We start from the raw sequence: 19,696 nt of genomic DNA on the forward strand, positions 1-19,696 counted from the left end.
GGGAAGTCAAGGACATTTTCCCAGACACAAGCGAGCAGAAAGAGCAGTCCCTGAATGGGACGGGTTTGTAGAAGAGAGGCCTGCGTGGTTACAGGTGGGCAGGAGAGCTGCTGCCATTGGCCAGCTCGGAAATTGCACTGATATAGTCTTCTTTGGAAGGGGCTCATCCCTTTGTGAGATTGTGAACTGCTGTTAAATTAATCATTTCTAGGTTTTGCACGTAAGGACTTTTCTGTATTTGGTTTGACTAGGTCAATTTGGAAGGACCAGTGATTCTTTTACAATGGCCCTCAACCCACATGTCCCCCCCTGGTCTGTGCCTCAGTCCCCACCTCAGGATACTCTACTTTCCTATAGCTAGTTTAACCAGGCTGTTTATCATTCTACCCCCACCTCCAGCTTCCCAAATTTGCTTCTCTTAACCATCACAGCTGCAGCTGGTTATGAAAGGGGCTGTGTTTTGCAACCATCCCAGGCCAGGTAGGGTCACCGTTGGTTCAGGCAACTTAAAAGAGAAACTTGGAGCCCTTGGCATCATCCCCACAGGCTTATTAACAGTATGCAGGGGAAACAGGCCAGCAGGCCGACTGCAGCTTGGTGCCCTGCGAATTTCTATGTGCTTTTTCCTCTGGGCTTCCTCTTGAGACGTCGCTTGTCCTCTCATAGCCAGTCCATCATAGCCCTCCCTTCTCTGCCCTTATAGCCTCAGCCTGCATGCTCAGGTTGCCCACTTAGGCAGGCCCACACCATACTCCAGGTGTCCACCATCAGGCATGTGTGCCTCACTCCCATGCTCCCAAGCGCCTCTGCATTCAAGACTGCAGGTGATAGCCACAGAGGCCAATTGTGTAAAAGCCTGACCATCTTCATTTACCCTACAGGGTGTCTGTGGGAGACTCATGGGAGGCGCAGATGAAAGCCCAGCTAAGACAGACATGGGGCAAGAACACAGAAAAAGATGATATATTCATAAATTAAACTCTCCAAATAATTATGGATAAAGAGGAAATTAGAAGTGAAATTAGAAAAAGGTTGAAGTGAAGCACATGAAAATACCACCCCTAAAACTGGGAAGCTGCCAACTTGGGAAGGAATATAGAGGCAACAATAATTGCAAAACGTTAAAGTCCATGCCTAAGTTCATGCCTTAAAAAGCGAGATAAAGAGCAAAGAGAGACTAACAAGGACAGATGACCTATTAAAGATAGGAGCAAAAAGCCATGGGGTAAAAACCGTAACATATTTACTCCAAAATCATCCCAGATCTTGTGTACACAGGGGGCAGGAATGTGGGGTTGGCAGCCAGCAGGTAAATACCCCCTGCCCACCTAAAACCTAAGGTAACACTCCCCTGCCTTCCAGCATGTTCCTTGTCCTACCTGACAGCTCTTTCCAGAGGTGGCTCAGAGACTCCTCGGCAGGTAGGGTCCTTGGCCTTGGGTAGCTGTCCAGGGATAGCACTGCCCCCTGATGGCCACAGTTGAGAGGACACTTTTCCCTTAGTGGCCCTCAGGGTCCCTCCACCCAGGGGGAGGCCTGGCCTCCTCACCCTCAAGCAGGCAAGGAATTCTGACTCCAGCTCAGGGACTTTCAACGTGATCACCCACAGGAATCACCTGAGGTTAATGGAAACAGCCCTGACCTCATCTTCATTGCTCCTAATCGGTTCTTAAAGGGTTTTTGAATTCTGCTGGGTTTTCCCCAGCTCCTGTGCTTTGAGGCCATAGAAGCCCCCCCTTCCATCCAGGACATGAGAGGTATAGAAACTCCACGCAGGCAGGAACCTAGTGGACGGTGATAGAGGGTTACTGGGGCTTTGATGGTGGCATGGAAGGTGAGATTTATCTAAAGAGGGGTGACCCTATACCTCTGAAACATGTGCAGTGTAGGTAACCATTGCTCTCTCACTGCAATTAATTTTGCCAGAAAAAACAACAGAAGGTCTAAAGGAATAGAAAGACTTCCATTTCCACGGAGAGGAAGACTAAATATGGTTAAGCTATCAGGACAACCCAGAGTGATCTCCATCTCGAAAACAGCTCTGATCAAAGCTTGATAGTAAAAGCAACAAAACAAAAAGTCACACGGACACATCAACATTTACCATGTCTGAGTACCGCTAGGCATTGCAATGGGGGACTCATGCAAAAAACAAAAGGAAGAAAATATTTGCAAATTATTCTGATAACGGTTAAAATCCAGACTGTATAAGAACTTGAAAAATCAACAACAAAAAGAGAATGATAATATTTGAATATAGATCTTAAATATTTATTATCAAAGAAGTATTATATTTGGGGCCTCCCTGGTGGCGCAGTGTGTTGAGTGCTGCACTGTGAAGCTGTCTGCAGCCTCTGCAGTGCCGGTTCAATCCCTGCTGGCTGGCAAGAATCCCACATGGTGCGGCAGACCTCTCCTGTCGCACCTGCTGCTCCCCTCAGCAGTGTATTTCTGTGATCTGCCTATTCTGTTCCCCACTGTTCCTCTCACCCTCCTGCACCTCTGGTCTGAACTCCAGCTCTTGTAGAAAAATAAATAAATCTTTAAAAAAAAAAAAGTATTATAAAGGGGGAAAAAAGGACCCCATGACCTTTCCTGAGACATGCAGAGAGGAGCTTCAGGCTCCCATGGGCCACAGAGACAGGGACACGAGGACGGGTCTGACCTCAGACACACAAGGGCCTGAGCCAGCGAGACGCAGGAGGGAGCAGGGGAGACAGACATGTCAGGGAAATGAGAAGAAACAGTATTCAAATCAAGAGATCAATAAAAATTTTAATGATGAGAATGTTAGTATAAACCTCAGCTCTCACACACAATCAGGGGCAAAGCCACACATAACTGGTGTCTTCTCAGTCCATCATTCCCCGTGTCCTTGTAATGAGGAGTCTTGATGTGGAATTGGAAATATGTCCACGCGCCCCATAGACAGTTAGGAAAAACACCCTTCATCTAGACTAAACGTGGAAATATCACTGTGAACTCAGGAGATCTTTATCGTGAAAATTATTTACCATTAAACACACTTGCTCTACCCCTACACAGCGCACACCCCTCAAGGCTCTGGGCTCGAGGGACACATCTCTTCCCATTCAAGACATCAGGGGTTTGGAGAAACAGCTGATTTGGGGTCTGGGGCAAGGAAGCTTAGAACCCATGTGGCCACACAACTGTCCCAGAGCCAACTAGACAGCGCCCCTGGTCACGGGGGGATTTCAGCTTCATTTGGAATATTAATTTCCACGCTAGGGGAATGAAACATTTGTCTCTGCCGTTTTAAACTTCTGCATTTCCTTCATTTTCCCTCTAGGATTAAGAACATTGTTTTTAATTTCAAGGAAAAGAATGCCCTGAGAAAACAGCACTGGATTGTTGACCACCAGGTGATGGCAGCAGCACGCTGCTGGCCTGAGTCTCCCCCAAAACCTGCAAACAGTTGTGTCACAAATGCTGACTCTGCTCATTTCCCGTCCCCTTCCTCACTCCCTTGTAACTCTGCCTGAAAACAGGAGCTGGTCTTTCAGACACGAGTGTGACGCTCAATTTGTTGGCAGATTAAACTACTGTTTTCTCCTCGAACTCTGTTCCATTTTATTGACTAAGGCTACCCAAGACGGCATTCAGTACCAACCATGAACTGAAAGAAATGCTTTTGAGCCATGTGTTTATAATGGTTATAAATACAGAATCAAATGTGATAGAGCGCACCTGAGGGATGAAAGGAAACAGGCTCATTATTTTAAGAATCCATAAGAAAGTGTGTGAACAGAAGTGAGATGCCCCCTGCATGCTCCACACTGCACCAGGGTCACTGCGCGGCACATCTCCGTGAAGAGCTGTCTGGTAATAAAAGGGAAGGAGACATTGAGTGAGTCATCACATTTACAAGCCCAATGAGAATGACAGTCCAGCCTTCAGGCATCAAGGTCTGTGATGTCACAGGGAGAGAAAGCAGCCCTGACCCCTCCATGCAGGAGCCCAGCCCCCTGCAGCCTGGCTGTGGGACTGACATGAGCATGACCAAGTCTCTACATCCAGCTGCCAAATCACACATAAACGATGGACACAGGAGGACTTGAAAGGGAGGGATGACAGCCTTATGCCCTAGAGAAAAGATTGTCCAGCCACTCAGAGTGAGTTTTTCCAGGACCTGGGTAAAGGCAGGGAGGGTGGGATCTGCATGGATGGACTGTGGTGGGGTAAGCAGGGGGCTCGAGGCAGAGAAAGGTGCCTGAGCATGTGGAGAGGGACAAGCCTGCCTGGGTGCCCTCTTGGTCCCATGGCCCACCCTGCTGGATGGAGGACAGCATGACCTGGCCTGGAGCACTCCTGCCTTCCACAAAGCTCCTTGGGCCAACCCAGCAGCCAAAGGAGCAGACCAGGCTGAGAAATGAGGCTGCAGCAGGTGGTCCTGGACTCTACTCCAGGGGCCTCCTGAGCAGGGAGGACCAGACCCAAAGGCCTCAGCTCCCTGAGAAACAGGGCTGCTGGGGCTCTGCAGCCTGGAAAGGGAGGGTCACGCCGCCCCCTGGTGGGTGACAGGGACACTGCAGCCACCTCCCCCAGGCCACAGACACAGGAGCAGTCAGGGCTTCTGTACAGAGGTTTTTATTTGGGATAAGGGGCACCAGAATGAGAAGTGAAGGGCTCAGTTGTGAGCCAGGATCTCCTCAATCCAGGGCACGAATGTACTGACACGGGTGGCCACTACAGGTTTTCCGATGGGGTAGGTTTTACTAACGAAGGCCATGACGCCCACCAGGGTCCAGACTCCACTCTTCTTGCAGGCCAGGGATCCGCCAGAGTCGCCCTGTGGGAGGAGAGGGCCGTGTCCGTAAGACTGACAGCAGTAGCCGAACCCTGGTGGCCCCAGCCTGACCCTGTCATGTGGACCAGGTGAACCCTGTACTCCGGCAGCAGAAACACCATCTAATGGCAGCCCAGCTCTGCCTCTGGCTATGGAGTCGGGGGAGGTGGAGCTGGAGTAATAGTCTGTAAAAAAAGATGTAAATATCTAGCCCAGGAGGTGGTTGTGAGAGTAACTCCCCGCAGACAGCACCCCCATGGCTGGTGGAGCAAGTCCTCTGCTGGGCGTGTAAGTGCTGGTCCTGGTTCCCAGGACACAAAGCAAGGAAAAGGGGTAACGAGATCTGGGGCAAGGAGTATTCTTCCAGCCTGACTGGGGAACAATCAGTGAGATTTGAGCAACACATACTTGGTGGAAGCAGGAACCTTGGAGCCCAGCGCAGATCAGAGAATTCTTGATGATTCCGGGCCAGTACCTCCTACACGTGGCCATGGACAGGAGCGGCATGGAGGCTTGCTGCAGCTTGGCAGGTTTCTTGTTGCCTGTAGACAGAGGCCCAAGGTAGGTCTAGGCGCTCATCCTCCTAGCCCATTCAGGTAGATGAGGCCAAATCCCCAGGGCAACCATCCCAGGTCTCCCCCTCTCCTGAATATAGGAGCAGAGCCCAAGACCAGACCCCTGCACCATACAGACCACAGAAACCTCAAAGTCCTGATTCCATTCCAGGATGTTCTGGCTTTGCCCCAAGCACAGCCTGGTGTGGCTTTGCCTGCCCAGTCGGGTGTGTCCTGGGCCCTGCCAGCCCAGGAGGAGCGGACACAGAGTCAGCATCTTCCTCTCCAGAGAAGGGGCTGAAATCCTTCTGACCAGACACCCCACTCTGGGATTTATAAGGCTCTCCACCTCTGCTGTCCCTTCCTGGCGGCTGCTGTCCGATGGAAGGACGAGCCAGGTAGCCTTGGCCCTGGGCAGGAGAACTCAGGACATCAGGCAGAGCCAGCTCCGGGGAGGGGCACCGGGCTGGACTCCGAGGGCCCAGAACTGCTTTGGCTGCCCGACCCCCAGGCAATTCTGGCAGCTGCAAGCCCACTTATGCCAGGAAGGAGGGTACCAGGAAGGGCCTACAAGCTAGGACACAGCTGTGTCTTCAGAAACTCACAGCCCAAGGGATCATGGACCTTGAGTCCATGCACGTTTGCTAGGTTTTCATTAAGAGGGAGTAGTCAAGAAGCTGACGCATTGATGACAAAACCACTAAGCAGAGTCATACAAACTTCTTGTGTTCTAACAGCCCGACACCAGACTCAACTCCTGAGTGGCAAGGCCATGGTCACTCACAATTGGGCTTGGTGTCCCCCCAGCCCATAATAGTGCACAGGGTCCCAGGAAGGAACCGGTCATCAGCACTGGGCAGGAGAACCGGGGACACCATCTGGTGGAAGCGAGCAGCTCTCTCCAGCTTCAGCAGGGCGATGTCATTGTAGACGGTGTACAAGTTGAACTTGGGGTGATTAAAAATCTGTGGGTGAGGACCAGGAGGAAGAGATGAGATAAATGAATTCTGGGTGGCCCATTCAGGTACCAATGATGGGGGTAGGCAGGAGAAGCACTGAGGCCCATCTGCTACTCCTGTCTCCGTATCTAAGGGCCATTTTCTCTCCTCCAGCCTCTTCATTCTCACCTGCCTCCAGGGTTAGTTTTTCTGGGTCTGAAATACCTGCGCAATCTTCAGGATCTGGTGATTGTTTCCAGGTGAGTTTAGATCAGACTGGCCAACAACAACCCAGTCAGATGTCCTAGGGGGAGCAGGCGGGTAAGGGTTGAGGAGGAGACCACCCCCCATGTTCCCTCCCTTGTCCCTAGGAACATCCTGGGCCTCACGTGACATTGCAGTGGGCGGCGGTGATCACCCATTTCTCGCTGATGAGTGAGCCCCCACAGAAAAGGATTCCAGGGGGAGTCTGTGGAAGAAGAGACTGTCAACCCTGGCAGGACACCAGAAACAACTATCTGGGTAGCAGCCACCTCACTGTGAGGCTTGTAACCCAGTGTGACCCAAATCAGGTGCAGACTCCCCTCACCTCCAGAGACACATGCCAGGGCCAGGAACCAGGTGCAGCGTCCTCCCCATTGATGATCCTGGGTTTAATGATCAGCTCCAGTTCACTGGCAGGGGCCCCAGAGCCTGGGGACACAGCAGGAGGGTGAGAGGGTGAGGTCTAGTCAGTCTGCAGAACCCTGGTTGCACCTTCAGCCAGCACAGTGCTATGTCCACACTCTCCCCTCCTGGCACCCCTGCATCCAGACTGGAGGACACACACCCCTGCCTGCTGGCCCAGTCACCCTCCCAGGGATGCAGAGGGACAGGCAGCTCCATCCGGGTCTCCCAGCCCAGAGGTGCAGAAACAGGCTGAGGAATCAGGGTACTTGTACCCTTGCTTCTCTGCTGGAGACCTCAGCTCCCTCTGACTCTCCCAGACTCATTTCCCCACAAAATGGGGAACAATCATTGTTGCCCTCACATTCAAACTTATAAAAATGATGTTGCGTTTATGGGGTATGCAACTGAAACAGAGAACCACAGGTCACTGGAAATTCCCTTCTGACAGTTTCCTGGTGGGATGTGACTGTACCCATTTACACCGCTGGATTCTCTGCCTGGAATTTCAGGAACGCATCATTGCATAATATTGAAGTTTCTTAATTATTTAAAAAGATAGGACTTTAACACCCACCATGGAAAGACACATCAAGGAAGGAAAAAACAGAGGACGAGATTGTCCAGAACAAGGAGGACACTCAGGGCCCTTGATACGTGCAGACATGTTTGCTGGGTCAGGACACAGGATCCTCAGCAGCTCCCAGGGGTGTGAGAACTTGGCCACAGGAAGAAAAGGGAGCAGGCCCAGCCCCTCCCACCAGCCAGGCTGTCCCAGGGTGCCCCAGGCCTTGCTCCAGGCAGCACTTGCCCCTGCCTTTGGGGACAGGGACATGGCCCCCGTTACTCCCTCAGGCTGGTGTCTCCAAACATGTTATCTCCTCCTATTTGTTGTAATGACCATAAAACCACTAGCAGTAACTGTGAGGGGCTCACCCTCCAGAGGCCTCATAGTAACGGAGTTGGGGTCCGGGTCCCCTGTGCTGGAGGAGCCTGAAATCTCTCAGGCGTGGGGCCAGCAGGTGTGACAGGGATGGGCAGGAAATACAGGGAGGAGCTTCCCCCACTGACCCTGGTTCTGGTTATAAACAGGTAGTGAGTGTGTGAAGCTGCACAGAAGTGACAGGCAGGGGCTCAGCAGAAGCCCCTTCCCAGGCGAGGGGGGGAGCAGGGAGCTGCTGAGCCCAGTGTGGGTGTCTGAGAATTCCTAGGTCAAGTCTGGTAAAGGGAACTGTTGCTAGACTGAGCACATGATATGGTAATATTTTTCTTTGTCTATGTAAATCCAACTATTAGCAGTGATGATACAAAATAAAATCCACGGGAGGAAGCCCTGGGTAAAGGTTTTCATGTGTCTAACCCATAAATGACCCTCTGCCACATATGAACCATTTCCTAGGCTCCTCCCTCTGAGGCCCAGAAGGTTCTGCTCCACACCTGGAATAGCTGTGAGGGCTCAGAAAGCCAAGAAGGGCCATTCTCCTCCTGCAAAGTCAGGTTACTGTCTGGAGTGAAGCAAGTGGGCAGGAGAGGTGCCCAAAGTCCCAGGCCCCACCCAACAGAACCCCTCAGTCCTCCAGAGGGGCCTAATATAGATCACTGGGGGCCCAGGATCCTCCCCCCTTCTCCTTCCATGCCTGGTGAATCCGTCAGATACTAACACTCACCTAAGGAGGCCCCGATGAAGGTGAAGCAGGAGAGAAGCCAGAGCAAGACCATGGTGCTGCGGTCAGGGAGTGTGGGGCTGCCTGCTTGTAGGTCCCTTTAATAACTCCTGGAGGCCCTAAGTCACGACGCAGAGGCCCTCTGGGCTGTCCCTCACCTGAGGGCCCCCCTCTCCATGCTCAAACTTGTCCTGGACTGGCTCAGGCCCGGTCACCCAGCACCAGGGAAAAGGGCAACTGCCTGGCTCACTGTAACCCACCAGCCTCGGCAACCCCTGGGGGAAGCACCCAGCTGTGGGCCCCAGAGGCCCCGGGTCCATCATAGGGGCAACAGGTGCTCAGCAAGGACTCATCTATAGGGAGCCTTACCCAGGTGTTCTGGGGCACCCAGAGCTCGGCGCCCAGGAGCTGAATTTCAACACAGACCCCAGAGCTCAGGACTTCAGGCTGCACTCTATCCACTCAGGGAAACTCCCTGAGGCAAAGCAAATACATGAGGCTCAGCTCCCTCAGGAATGGGCCTCAGCCCAGCCCAGACACACAGCCCTGGAGCACATGAGGGCAAGAGAGTATCTTCCTGGCTTGACCAAATTACCTTTTACTAGACACCATTTGAATTGACCTGTCATTATATAAACTTTATTTTCAAATGGGTCTTGAAAACTCATCATAAATGGCCCACTGAGAACACAGACAGATCAGGGCTGATGTCAGCAACTCTGAGGCGAGCACAGAAAGGCCAGGAGGAGGGGAGCCTGGAATGCCCCTGCCTAGGTGGGACCACAGGACCTCAGCCTGTTCAGTACCAACTGCTGATGACTTTCCAGTGAATTCTTGCAGCCAAAATGACTGAACACAAGTATTGAGTATTTTCTTTCTTTTTTTAATCCTTCATTTTCTTATTTGTATATGCTGCAGCATTCAGGCACCTTTCCACCTGGCCTCTAGGTGTTGCTTTTTTCATTTAACCATTTTTACATATGCCAACTAGAAGCTACACTTGCCCTCATCTGTGAGGACCAGAACCCAGCCTTTTTGTTTTGTTTTGTTTGTTTCGTTTTGTTTGGTCAATTTCATCTTTGCAAAGTGGTGGTCAATTGTTTAAATCTCGTTTTTCCTGACCCACCAACATGGAACCTTTTCAAACATTACTAGAAAACTTTGATTTTTTGTTGTTTTTTTGTTCATTACCCATTAGAATACTCTGTTTACTGCTAACCTGTAAATTGATGATCAGCAGACTTTGTTATATGGTCTGTGGTCCAGTCTCTGTGTGGCATAGAGAACCACCTGCAGGTGTTTTGCTGCATCAGGAATTGAGTCACTTTTATGTAAAACAACGGTCCTAGTGCAAAACTAACACAATTGATTTGAGAGACATGTGGCCACCAGGGAAACGCTCTCCCAATATTTGAGTTGGATTAGATCAACAAACTCTTAGTCTAATGACCATGGAGACCTCATTTGCAGTTAACAGCGGGAATCACATGAAGGGCCCAGAAACCCTGACCTCCTACATCAGGCCAGGAAGGGCACCAGGTACCAGCAGGCCCTTGGGCAATCAGCAACCAGACCTGGCCAGGGGGAGACCCTCCAGGGCCAGACTACCTGTCATGGCTGAAGGGCCTTAGTTTATTAGATAATTGTCAGGTGGCCTGGGTGGGACAGGTTACCCTCTGCTCTCACAGAGACTTCAGCTCCAGGCTGAGGTGCTTAGGTGAAGAGGAACGAAGTTTGGAGCCAAAACTGTCCGTTTCTTCTAGACAGGGCTGTTCCTAGAAGTGGTTCCCTAATACTGAAAACACCTCAATTAGCAATTAACACAGGACTGAGGGTACCCTTGAACCCCAACTGTTAAGGGTCTGCTCTAAATAGGGCCATGCATCTACCCAAACAAAGGCAAAGCAAGAAGTCCCTTCACGTGAAAGATTTCTAGAGAACCGGTGTCACTAGAGACAGTGATTCCCCAAAAAAATCGCCTGGGGGCTCCCCTGAGCTGGGGTGAGGATGCCCTGCCTGCACCCTCCTGTTCCTGCACTGCCTGTTCCTGGGAACTTCCTCACAACTGGACCAGGGGTGCCAACTGCGTCTCCATGGTGCCTGTGAGCGACGCACTCCTCTGGGCGCTCGCTGTGGGGCTCGGGGTCAGGCTTTCTGGGTGGGGTCACTGGTCTGATTAGTTCGAGACATGGACACCCTGAGACCCTGGGCAGAGGGAGAGGGTGCCACAGATTTCGGAGGAGAAGAGCAAGTCGCTGCTATCCAGCATCAGACAGCACGCATTAATTACCAAAAAAAAAAAAAAAAAAAAAACCACCCTGAAATGACAACCATAGCATACTGTATTTCCTAGGCAAGAGCCCCAAGACCCCCACAAACCTCCAATGACTGACCCTCAGGAACCAGGATACAGGAAGAGGGAAACTCTCAGGATGGGAACCACTTCCTATTCAAGGCCAAGGAGAGATTAAGGTCACAGGGAGGGAGCTGGGAGCTGCCAGCAGGGAGCAGGGGGAGAGCCCAGGGGAGGGTCAGTAAGAGACAGAATTGGGTAGACAGTGTTTTGCCTCATTTCACCTTCCTCAGAGCAGGAGGTCCCAGGGTCTGGGATGAACAGTCTTCAGCCTCCTCACCGGGCAGGCCTGCAAGGGCCGCCCCGGGCATGTGCACACGAGCCCTGCACCACCCTGTTCCAGAAAATTGCAAGTTTCCAATTCTGCTTTTCCCTCCTGAGTGTCTCTTTCTAGAGACCTGCACTTCAGTGCAGGGGCCAGAAGTGGGTTCCAGACCAGGCCCCTGTGCACAGATTAGCTTGTCTTTTCCCGCGTTCACCTCTCTTGGTCAGTTTATTTCCAGCCTGTGCACCTGCAGGGCAGGGGAGGAAGAGCCTCCTCCCAGCACCCTCATTCCAGGCACTGTGCTCCCTGTATGTCGTCGTTGCCCTCAGGACTCAGGGCCAGGACACAGAAATGCATTCCTAACATGCCCCGAGGCTGGGTTGTACAGGTGCTCAGAATCCCAGATGCCTTGAAGTTCAAACAGGGCCTGAGGTGCCAGCTTAGCCCTGATGACTCGGAGACTCTCAGCATCTGTTCCATGAGCAGCAGGTGCCAGAGAAGCAGCCTGACCTAGACCTGCCCCAAGGTGTTTCCAGCTCGCCCACCTCCCAGTGACCAGGGTGGGGAGAGGGGCACTCCAGAACCCCCAGCCTGCCCACTCTAAATAGGTTCTGCCATCCACCGCATCAAGGCAAAACATACTCTAGTGCACAGACTGTTCATGAAAAAGAGCTTAGTACAATCAGTGTGCAGTAAAGAGTAGATATGAAAAGACAAAGAATATGGTTTCCAAGTCAAGCACAGGTAGTTTATGAAACCTGCCCTGTGCCTCATCTTCACAGTTTCTTAAAGGGTTCCTAATGGGGTGTAGAATTGTGTTTTGGAGCAGTAGAGCCGGCCTCCTGGCCTGAGCGGGTGCAGGGGGAGGACAGTGAGGGGCTGCATGTCTGGCTCCTCCTCACAGTCCTGAGCTCAGGCCCTGGTGCCACTGGCCTCTCCCCTGTGCTGCAGGACTCGGCTCCCAGGACTGCGGATGCTGCCCACACAGTCCAGACCTTGGGAACCCTGGGTCCTCGGGGCTCCCCCAGAAACCACATATTGTACAGAGGCCACTGGACACAGAGATTTCAGACCAACCAAGGCAAACCCCTGAAAGCTGACTGCAGAAGCGAGGCTCCGGGGCCCAGGGGAAGAGTGAGGGGCACAGGGTCAGGAACAAATGGACGGTGATGGACGTTCACCGGGGCTCTGAGGGTGCACTGATGTGGTGACATCATCTCAGCAGGGCTGACCCTACAGCCCTAAAACCTATAGTGTAGCTGACTAATGTTACATCAGTGGAAATGATTTCTCGAAAAAACAAAAGCAAAGAAGGAAAACTTCCACCCTCACAGGCAGGGACGTAACATGGTGACGATGTCAGCACAACCCATGTGATCTCCACACTGAAAGCGATTCTGGTCAGAGTTCACTATGACACAAAAGCACAAGCAACAAAAGAAAAATAATTGTTACAAGTTATTAGTAATAAAAGGGAGGGAGTCATTGAGTGAGTTACCACATGTACAAACCCAACAAGAAGATGGTCCAGCCCTCAGGCATCCAAGTCTGTGATGTCACAGGAAAAGAAAGCAGCCCTGACCCCTCCGTGCAGAAGCCCAGCCCCTGCAGCCTGGCTGTGGGACTGACATGAGTTGGACCAAGTCTCAGCTTCAGCTGCCAACTCGAAGGAAAATAATGGGCACAGAGGGACCTGAGAGAACAGGGTGTCTGCCAGTTACCCAGAAAGGAAGCTTCCTGGCTGCTCAGTTCAGTGAGTGAGCAGGACCTGGGCAGAAGCAGGAAGGGTGGGGACTGCATGTGTGGTCTGGGGTGGGGGGTGCTGGGCGCTCAAGGCAGAGAAAGGTGCTGGAGCATGTGGGGAGGGACAAGCCTGCCTGGGTGCCCTCTTGGTCCCAGGGCCCACCCTGCTGGGAGAGGACTGCATGGCCTGGCCTGGAGCACTCCTGCCTTCCACAAAGCTCCTTGGGCCAACCCAGCTGCCAAAGGAGCAGAAACCAGGCTGAGAAATGAGGCTGCAGCAGGTGGTCCTGGACTCTACCCCAGCGGCCTCCTGAGCAGGGAGGCCCAGACCCAAAGGCCTCAGCTCCCTGAGAAACAGGGGCTGCTGGGGCTCTGCAGCCTGGAAAGGGAGGGTCACGCCGCCCCCTGGTGGGTGCCAGGGACACTGCAGCCACCGCCCCCAGGTCACAATCACATCAGGGCTTCTGTGCAGGGGATTTAATTCAAGGTAAAGTGGACAAACAGGAGGATCAGGGATCACTTGTGGCCATGGTTTCCCGAATCCACGGAATTTTTTTAGTGACCCTGGTGAACACCAGAGGTTTAAGGGTGGGGCAGGTTTCATTCATAAATGACATGACCCCCGCCAACTTCCACACTCTTTTCTTTCTGCAGACCAAAGGGGCTCCAGAATGGACCTATGGGAGGGAAAAAGACAGGTTGCAGTACAGACACGTGTGAGAGAACTCTGGATACCCGACCTGACCCAGCCCTGGGGCCAGTGGTCTCTGTATTCCTGCTGGTAAGGGCCACTTCCAATGGCAGCCCAGCTCTGCCTCCTGCTGGGGTGTGGACAGGGGAGCTGGACTGTGGGTTTAGATCAGCTGGAGAGGTGTAGCCCAGGATGAGGCCGTGAGAGTAACTCCACATGGAGCACCCCATGCCTGGAGGAGCAAGTCCTCTGCTGGCCTCTGTGAGTGCTGGTGCTGGCTGCCAGGGCAGGAATCAAGCCACGGGGTAGTGGGATCTGGGCCAAGGAGTGTTCCTGTCGCCTGACAGGGGACAGCAGTGAGGAGCTGGTTTAGAGCAACACGTACTTCCCAGCAGGAGGCATAGGAGTCCCCTGCACAGATATTGGCATCAGTGTTTATCCTGCCCCAGTGCTTCCTGCACGTAGTGTTGGTCAGGATGGACACCAGAGCCTGCTGCAGCGCCCCAGGGTGATTGCTGGCTGTACAGAGAGAGGAGACAAGGACAATCAGGTCCTCATATCTCCCAGCCCAAACTGTGGGCACAGGGCCACAATATAGCCTTCCTTGGTCCCCACCTTCCTATACAAGCATCAGGGTATAGGACAAGAGACTCTACCCCATGAGATCTGGAACCTCAAAGGGCCGTGGTCCCTGTGATTTTACTCCAGGCTGGGCTCACTTTTTTTCCAGCACAGTTGATGAAACAAGCCCTGCCTGCCCAGCCTGGTGTGGCCTGAGTCCTACTAGCCCAGGTGGGGGACACGGGGGCAGAGTCTTCCTCCCCAGGGAAGGGGACTGACATCCCCCTGACTGGAGACAACACTCGTGTGGTGATGGAGGTTTCCCTCCCCTGCAATGTCTTACTGGGATTGCTGTTCTGGGGAAGGACCAGCCAGGTAGCCCTGGCCCGGGCAGAAGGACTCAGGATGCTGAGTCGGTCCAGCCTCGGGGAGAGGACACCAGCTTGGAGACTCAGAGGCTCAGTGTTTCCTGGACCTGACCCCCAGGGAAATTTAGTAGGAAGCTAAAGCAAAAAACTTAGGCATGGAGGGCATCAGGACCAGCGCACAGGTGTGTCTGCAGTAACTACTAGGTTTTCATTAAGAGGGTGCACATTCATGGCCCTGCTCAAATTTGGACAAAGCCAAAGCTGAGCCCTATGGGTTGTTCCCACCCTTCAGTTGTCCAACACTAGACCCATGTCCTGAGCGCAAAGTCGAGTCACTCACCACTAGGGTGGGGGAGCCCCAAGCCCATGGTGAGACACAGGTGCCCAGGACGGAAGTGGTCGGAAGCTGTGGGCAGCGATGCTGGGGATACTGTCTTGGTAAAGCGGGCAGGGCTTGCCAGCTTCAGCAGAGTGACGTGATTGCCAGTAGCACTCTGATTCAGTTGGGGGTGTAGAAAAACCTGAGAGAGAACCAGCAGGAGATGAGACAAATGAAATCGGTGTGGCCTCTTCAGGGGATCTATATCAGGCCAATTTGGAGATCCAGTCTCTATAGCTGAAGGGTCTCCTCCTCTGATGCCGCCCCCAAAGCCTCTACAGAGGCTTCCGGGCATGCCCAGCGGGGTCTGGCGTACCTGGGCAATCCTCAGAATCTGGATGTCTTTCTTACGCGAGCGTGGGTGATACAGCCCAGTCACAACCAAGTCAGATGTCCTAGAGGAAGCAGTCTGGTAAAAATTAAGGAGACCACTCCCCCTCCCTTGTCCCGACTACCATCCTGGGCCTCACGGGACATAGCAGTGGGCAGTGGTGATCACCCAGTTCTTGTTGACCAGGACGCCCCAACAGTGCTGGATCTTAGTGGCAGTCTGTGGAGAGAAGGTCAGTAAAGGTGACCTGACAACAGTCACACCCATGGAGAAGAGCCCCACCACCTCAGGGGCAGGAATGTCCCACTCAGGGGCAGACTCCCCTCACCATCACAGCCACAAGCCATGGTGAGTAGACAGGAGGAGTGTCTGTCCCATTCATGATCCTGGGTACAATGCTCAGCTCCGGTTTGCTGGCAGGGGCTCCAAAGCCTGGGGGTGACAGCAGGAGGGTGAGATGTTTGTCTAATCAGTCTCCTGAAACTGAGTTGCCAGCAAAGCACCACGCCCACACTCCCCCCTCCTGGCACCCCTGCATCCGACTGGAACACACACACCCTCCCAGGCATGCAGAGGGCCAGGCAGCTCCATCTGGGTCACCCTGCCCAGAGGAGCAGAAACAGGCTGAGGAATCAGGGTCCTGTCCCCACTTTCTTCCTGGAGAACTCAGCCCCCTCTGACTCTCTCATGCTTATTTTCCTCAATAAATGAGGATTAAACACTCATAGTCAATGCTCCCCAGGAGACAGCGTGGGCCAGAGGTGGAGAAATGAAGACAGAGAACTCCAGTCATGGGCCCTCGGACACTTGCTTAGGGAAGTCACATGAACTCATTTCCAGGGCTAGACGCTACCAGACATTCTAAACCCTTCGTCTCTGACATCATTAATTATTTAAAAAGAAGGATTTCACTCCCAACCATGAAAGCTATGTCGAGGAAAGAGAAAACAGAAGACGAGATTGTCCAGAACAAGGAGGACACTCAGGGTCCCTGACAGATGCAGGACACGTTTCCTGTGTCAGGATCCTCAGCAGCTCCCAGGGGTGTGAGAACTTGGCCACAGGAAGAAAGGGGGGCATGCCCAGCCCCTCCCACCAGCCAGGCTGTCCCCAGGGTGCCCCAGGCCTTGTCCAGGCAGCTCCTGCCCCTGCCTCTGGGGACAGGGACATGGCCCGGCCACTCCCTCAGGCTGGTGTCTCCAAACATGTCGTCTCCTCATCTTTTCTTATCAGAACAGAAAAACCACTAGCAGGACCTGTGAGGGCCTCACCCTGCAGAGGCTTCATAGCAATGGAGTGGGGGGCTGGGTCCCCTGTGCTGGAGGAGCTGAAATCTTACAGGAGCGGGGCCAGCAGGTGTGACAGGGACGGGCAGGAAATACAGGGAGGAGCTTCCCCCACTGAGCCCTGGTTGTGGGTTATACACAGGGAGTGAGTGTGTGAAGCTGCACAGAAGTGACAGGCAGGGGTTCAGCAGAGGCCCCTTCCCAGGTAAGCGGGGGGAGCAGGGAGCTGCTGAGCCCAGTGTGGGTGTCAGAGAATCCCCAAAGCAAAAATGGCAAAGGTAACATTTCAAACTCCCGAGCACAGATACAGGACATGGTGCTAATTCTGTTTGTTTTGTAACCAACTATTTACTGAGGGCCCAGCAGCCCAGCACTAAATAGAATCCAGAGAGGAGGGCTTAGGATGTGTAGTGGCCACCCCCTTACTGACCCTCTGGGCCAAACCTGAGCCACTTCCTGGGCTCCATCCTCTGAGGCCCACAAGGTTCTGCCCGACCCCTGGCTCCACCGTGTGGGCTCAGAAAGCCCAGAAGGGCCGATCTCCTCCTGCAAAGTTAGGGTCACTCTCTGCACTGAGGCCAGGTGGGCAGGAGAGAGGCTCAAATCACCTCTTGGCTGAACTACAGGGCTCACCCCAAAAGACCCAATCTAAACTCTGGGGAGAAATTGATGTGGGGCCACTGGGGGCTCAGAGTCCTCCTTACTGTCTCCTCCCAGTCCAGACCCTAATACTCACCAGGGGAGGACGCAACAAGGATGAAGCAGGAGAGAAGCCAGAGCAAGGCCATGGTGCTGCAGTCAGGGAGGGTGGGGCTGCCTGCTCTGAGGCCCCTTTTACATGCCCTGGGAGCCCTAGTCCCACCCAAGCCCTCTAGGCCTTCCGCCCCCCTCACTACCCCCCCCTACCCCCCGCCAAGGTCAAACCTGTCCTGCACTGGCTCAGCACAGATCACCCAGCACCAGGGAAAAGGGCAACTGCCTGGCTGTCACCCATCAGCCTCAGCAACCCCTGGGGGAAGCACCCAGCTGTGGGCCCCGGAGGCCCTGGGTCTACCACAGTGGGTAGCAGGTGCACGTCAATGTTTCATCTACAGGGAACCTCACACAGGCATTTCGATGCACCAGAGCTCAGCACCCAGGAGTCAACATCATGTGTTCCGAGCACCCATGACTTCATGGTGCTTCTCCCTCTGTTCATGGAAACCGCCTGAGGCAAGCGAAACACCAGGATCAGCTCCCTTAGGAATGGGGCTGTTCCTGGAAGTGGTTCCCTAATATTGAAAACACCTTAATTAGCAATTAGCGCAGGACTGAGGGTACCCAGGAACCCCAACTGTTAAGGGTCTGCTCTAAATAGGGCCATGCCTCTGCCCAACCAAAGGCAAAGCAAGAAGTCCCTTCACGTGAAAGATTTCTAGAGAATCGGTGTCACTAGAGACAACGATTTCCAAAAATCGTGTTTCCCTAACACTCCAAAAATGACACATCCTCCCATGTGCAAATAAAGGGCAGAAGCAGAGACCCCAAGTCCCAAATCACCACCCACCCCTCCATGGGGTGCGGATGGTGCTGCCTGTGGGAGTCTCAGCAGAACCGCTCTGGGGTCTCGCTTCTGCGTCTCCCTCCACCGTCTCCCCCAAGTCTCCCCTTCAAGTGTCTCACCCCCTCCTCATTCCACTTCCAATACCTGTCACCCCACTGCCCCCACAGCCCCACGTTCAGGAGTGTGGGGCCCGGCTACTCCGGGCATCATCCTGGTGCCTGGCCCCTCCTGGATTTGGGGTTTGCTGTGAGTGTGGCTACTTGGGGAAATTTTGATTCAATTGCACAACTTCTGAAGTTAGAAAAATTCAAAGATCTCATCAAACTTTATTAAGAAAATAAATGTAATTCATGAAAAAATAATGAAAAACTGTAGAGAAATCTTGCCCGGCCAAGGGAGTTTTAAATGTATAAGTACAGAAACATACTTAAAATCACATGAGATGATGGCTTGGCTTTTGCAAATCCTCATCTATAAACTGCACCCATAAGCGCAAAGATTTTCTTGAGTCTTATTGTGGATGTGAGGAACTCTGGCGTTTCTGAGTTCTGGCTCCTTACATGCTAAAAGTAAAACCTCAGATTGAAAGAAAAATGGGTTTGTTTTTAAACATTTCCAAATGACAGGGTGAACAGGAAAGAAGAAAAGAGAGGCCCCTGCACAGTCACAGGCGGGCAGGAAAGTTGCACAAAAGGGGTTTTGAAAGAGCTGCCTGCGGTAAGCAAAGGGCAGACAAGAGCCTCCATCTGCCTCCCTTGACCCCCTCATGCCCCCTCCTGCCCATCTCCTGTGTTCTTCATACAAAAGCAACCTCACCTGCGCCCATGGCCCCGCTCCCAAGCGCCTCTGCATTCAGGGCCGCAGGGGGCAGCCACAGAGGCCAACAGCAGAAAAGCCCGACCATTCACTTACCCTAAGGCTGTCTCTGGGGGCTCCTGGGAAGTCCAGATGAGAACCCCAAAAGACACACACAACACAAGAAAACAGCAAACATGAAATATTCATCAGTTAAACATCATTTATTCATCTAAATAAATGATGGATAAAGGGAAAATGAGAAAACAGGCTGAAGTGAAGCTATGAAAACACCCCCGTCAAAATATTGGGGAAGACGTTTATTCAAGAAGGAAAACAACAAAAACAATGTTTCAATGAAAAGGCTTAAAATCAGTGCCATGATTTCACCGTTAAAAAGCAAGAAAGACAACAAGAGAGACCAGCAGGAGAAGATGAGTTATTAAAGATAGGAGCAAAAAGTCATGAAGAGAACTACGAAATAGTTACACAAAAAACACCTCAAATGTTTTGCACAGGGCCAAGAATGTAGGACTGACAGCAAATAGGTAAATTCCCAGCGATGACCTAAGTCCTAAACTAGCACTACCGTGCATTCCAGCATGTTCCATGGCAGGGCCCCTTGTCCTACCTGACAGCTCTTTCCAGAGCTGACTCAGAGGCTCCTGGGCTGGCTCCTTGGCCTTGGGTAACTGTCCAGGGATAACAACTGTCCCCTGGTGGCCACGGTTGAGAGGACACATCTCCCTTTA

The 19,696-nt window shown here is 52.7% G+C and overlaps 1 protein-coding gene across 1 annotated transcript; it reads right to left on the bottom strand.

The window, feature by feature from the left end:
• Positions 1–4,592: 4,592 nt before the first annotated feature.
• Positions 4,593–19,687, bottom strand: LOC119250316 (chymotrypsinogen B-like). Its single transcript, XM_037518067.2, has 7 exons — positions 19,576–19,687; positions 6,889–6,992; positions 6,689–6,768; positions 6,525–6,603; positions 6,146–6,326; positions 5,216–5,349; positions 4,593–4,810 (listed from the first exon to the last, which is right to left on the bottom strand). Exons 1-7 carry the CDS (start codon positions 19,685–19,687, stop codon positions 4,649–4,651), a joined length of 852 nt encoding a protein of 283 aa, XP_037373964.1. The 3' UTR covers positions 4,593–4,648.
• Between the last annotated feature and the right edge of the window lie 9 nt (positions 19,688–19,696).

This window comes from Talpa occidentalis, unplaced genomic scaffold (genome assembly GCF_014898055.3).
Source record: "Talpa occidentalis isolate TD23 unplaced genomic scaffold, MPIMG_talOcc4v2.1 talOcc4.17, whole genome shotgun sequence".
Classification (NCBI taxonomy): Eukaryota; Metazoa; Chordata; class Mammalia; order Eulipotyphla; family Talpidae; genus Talpa; species Talpa occidentalis.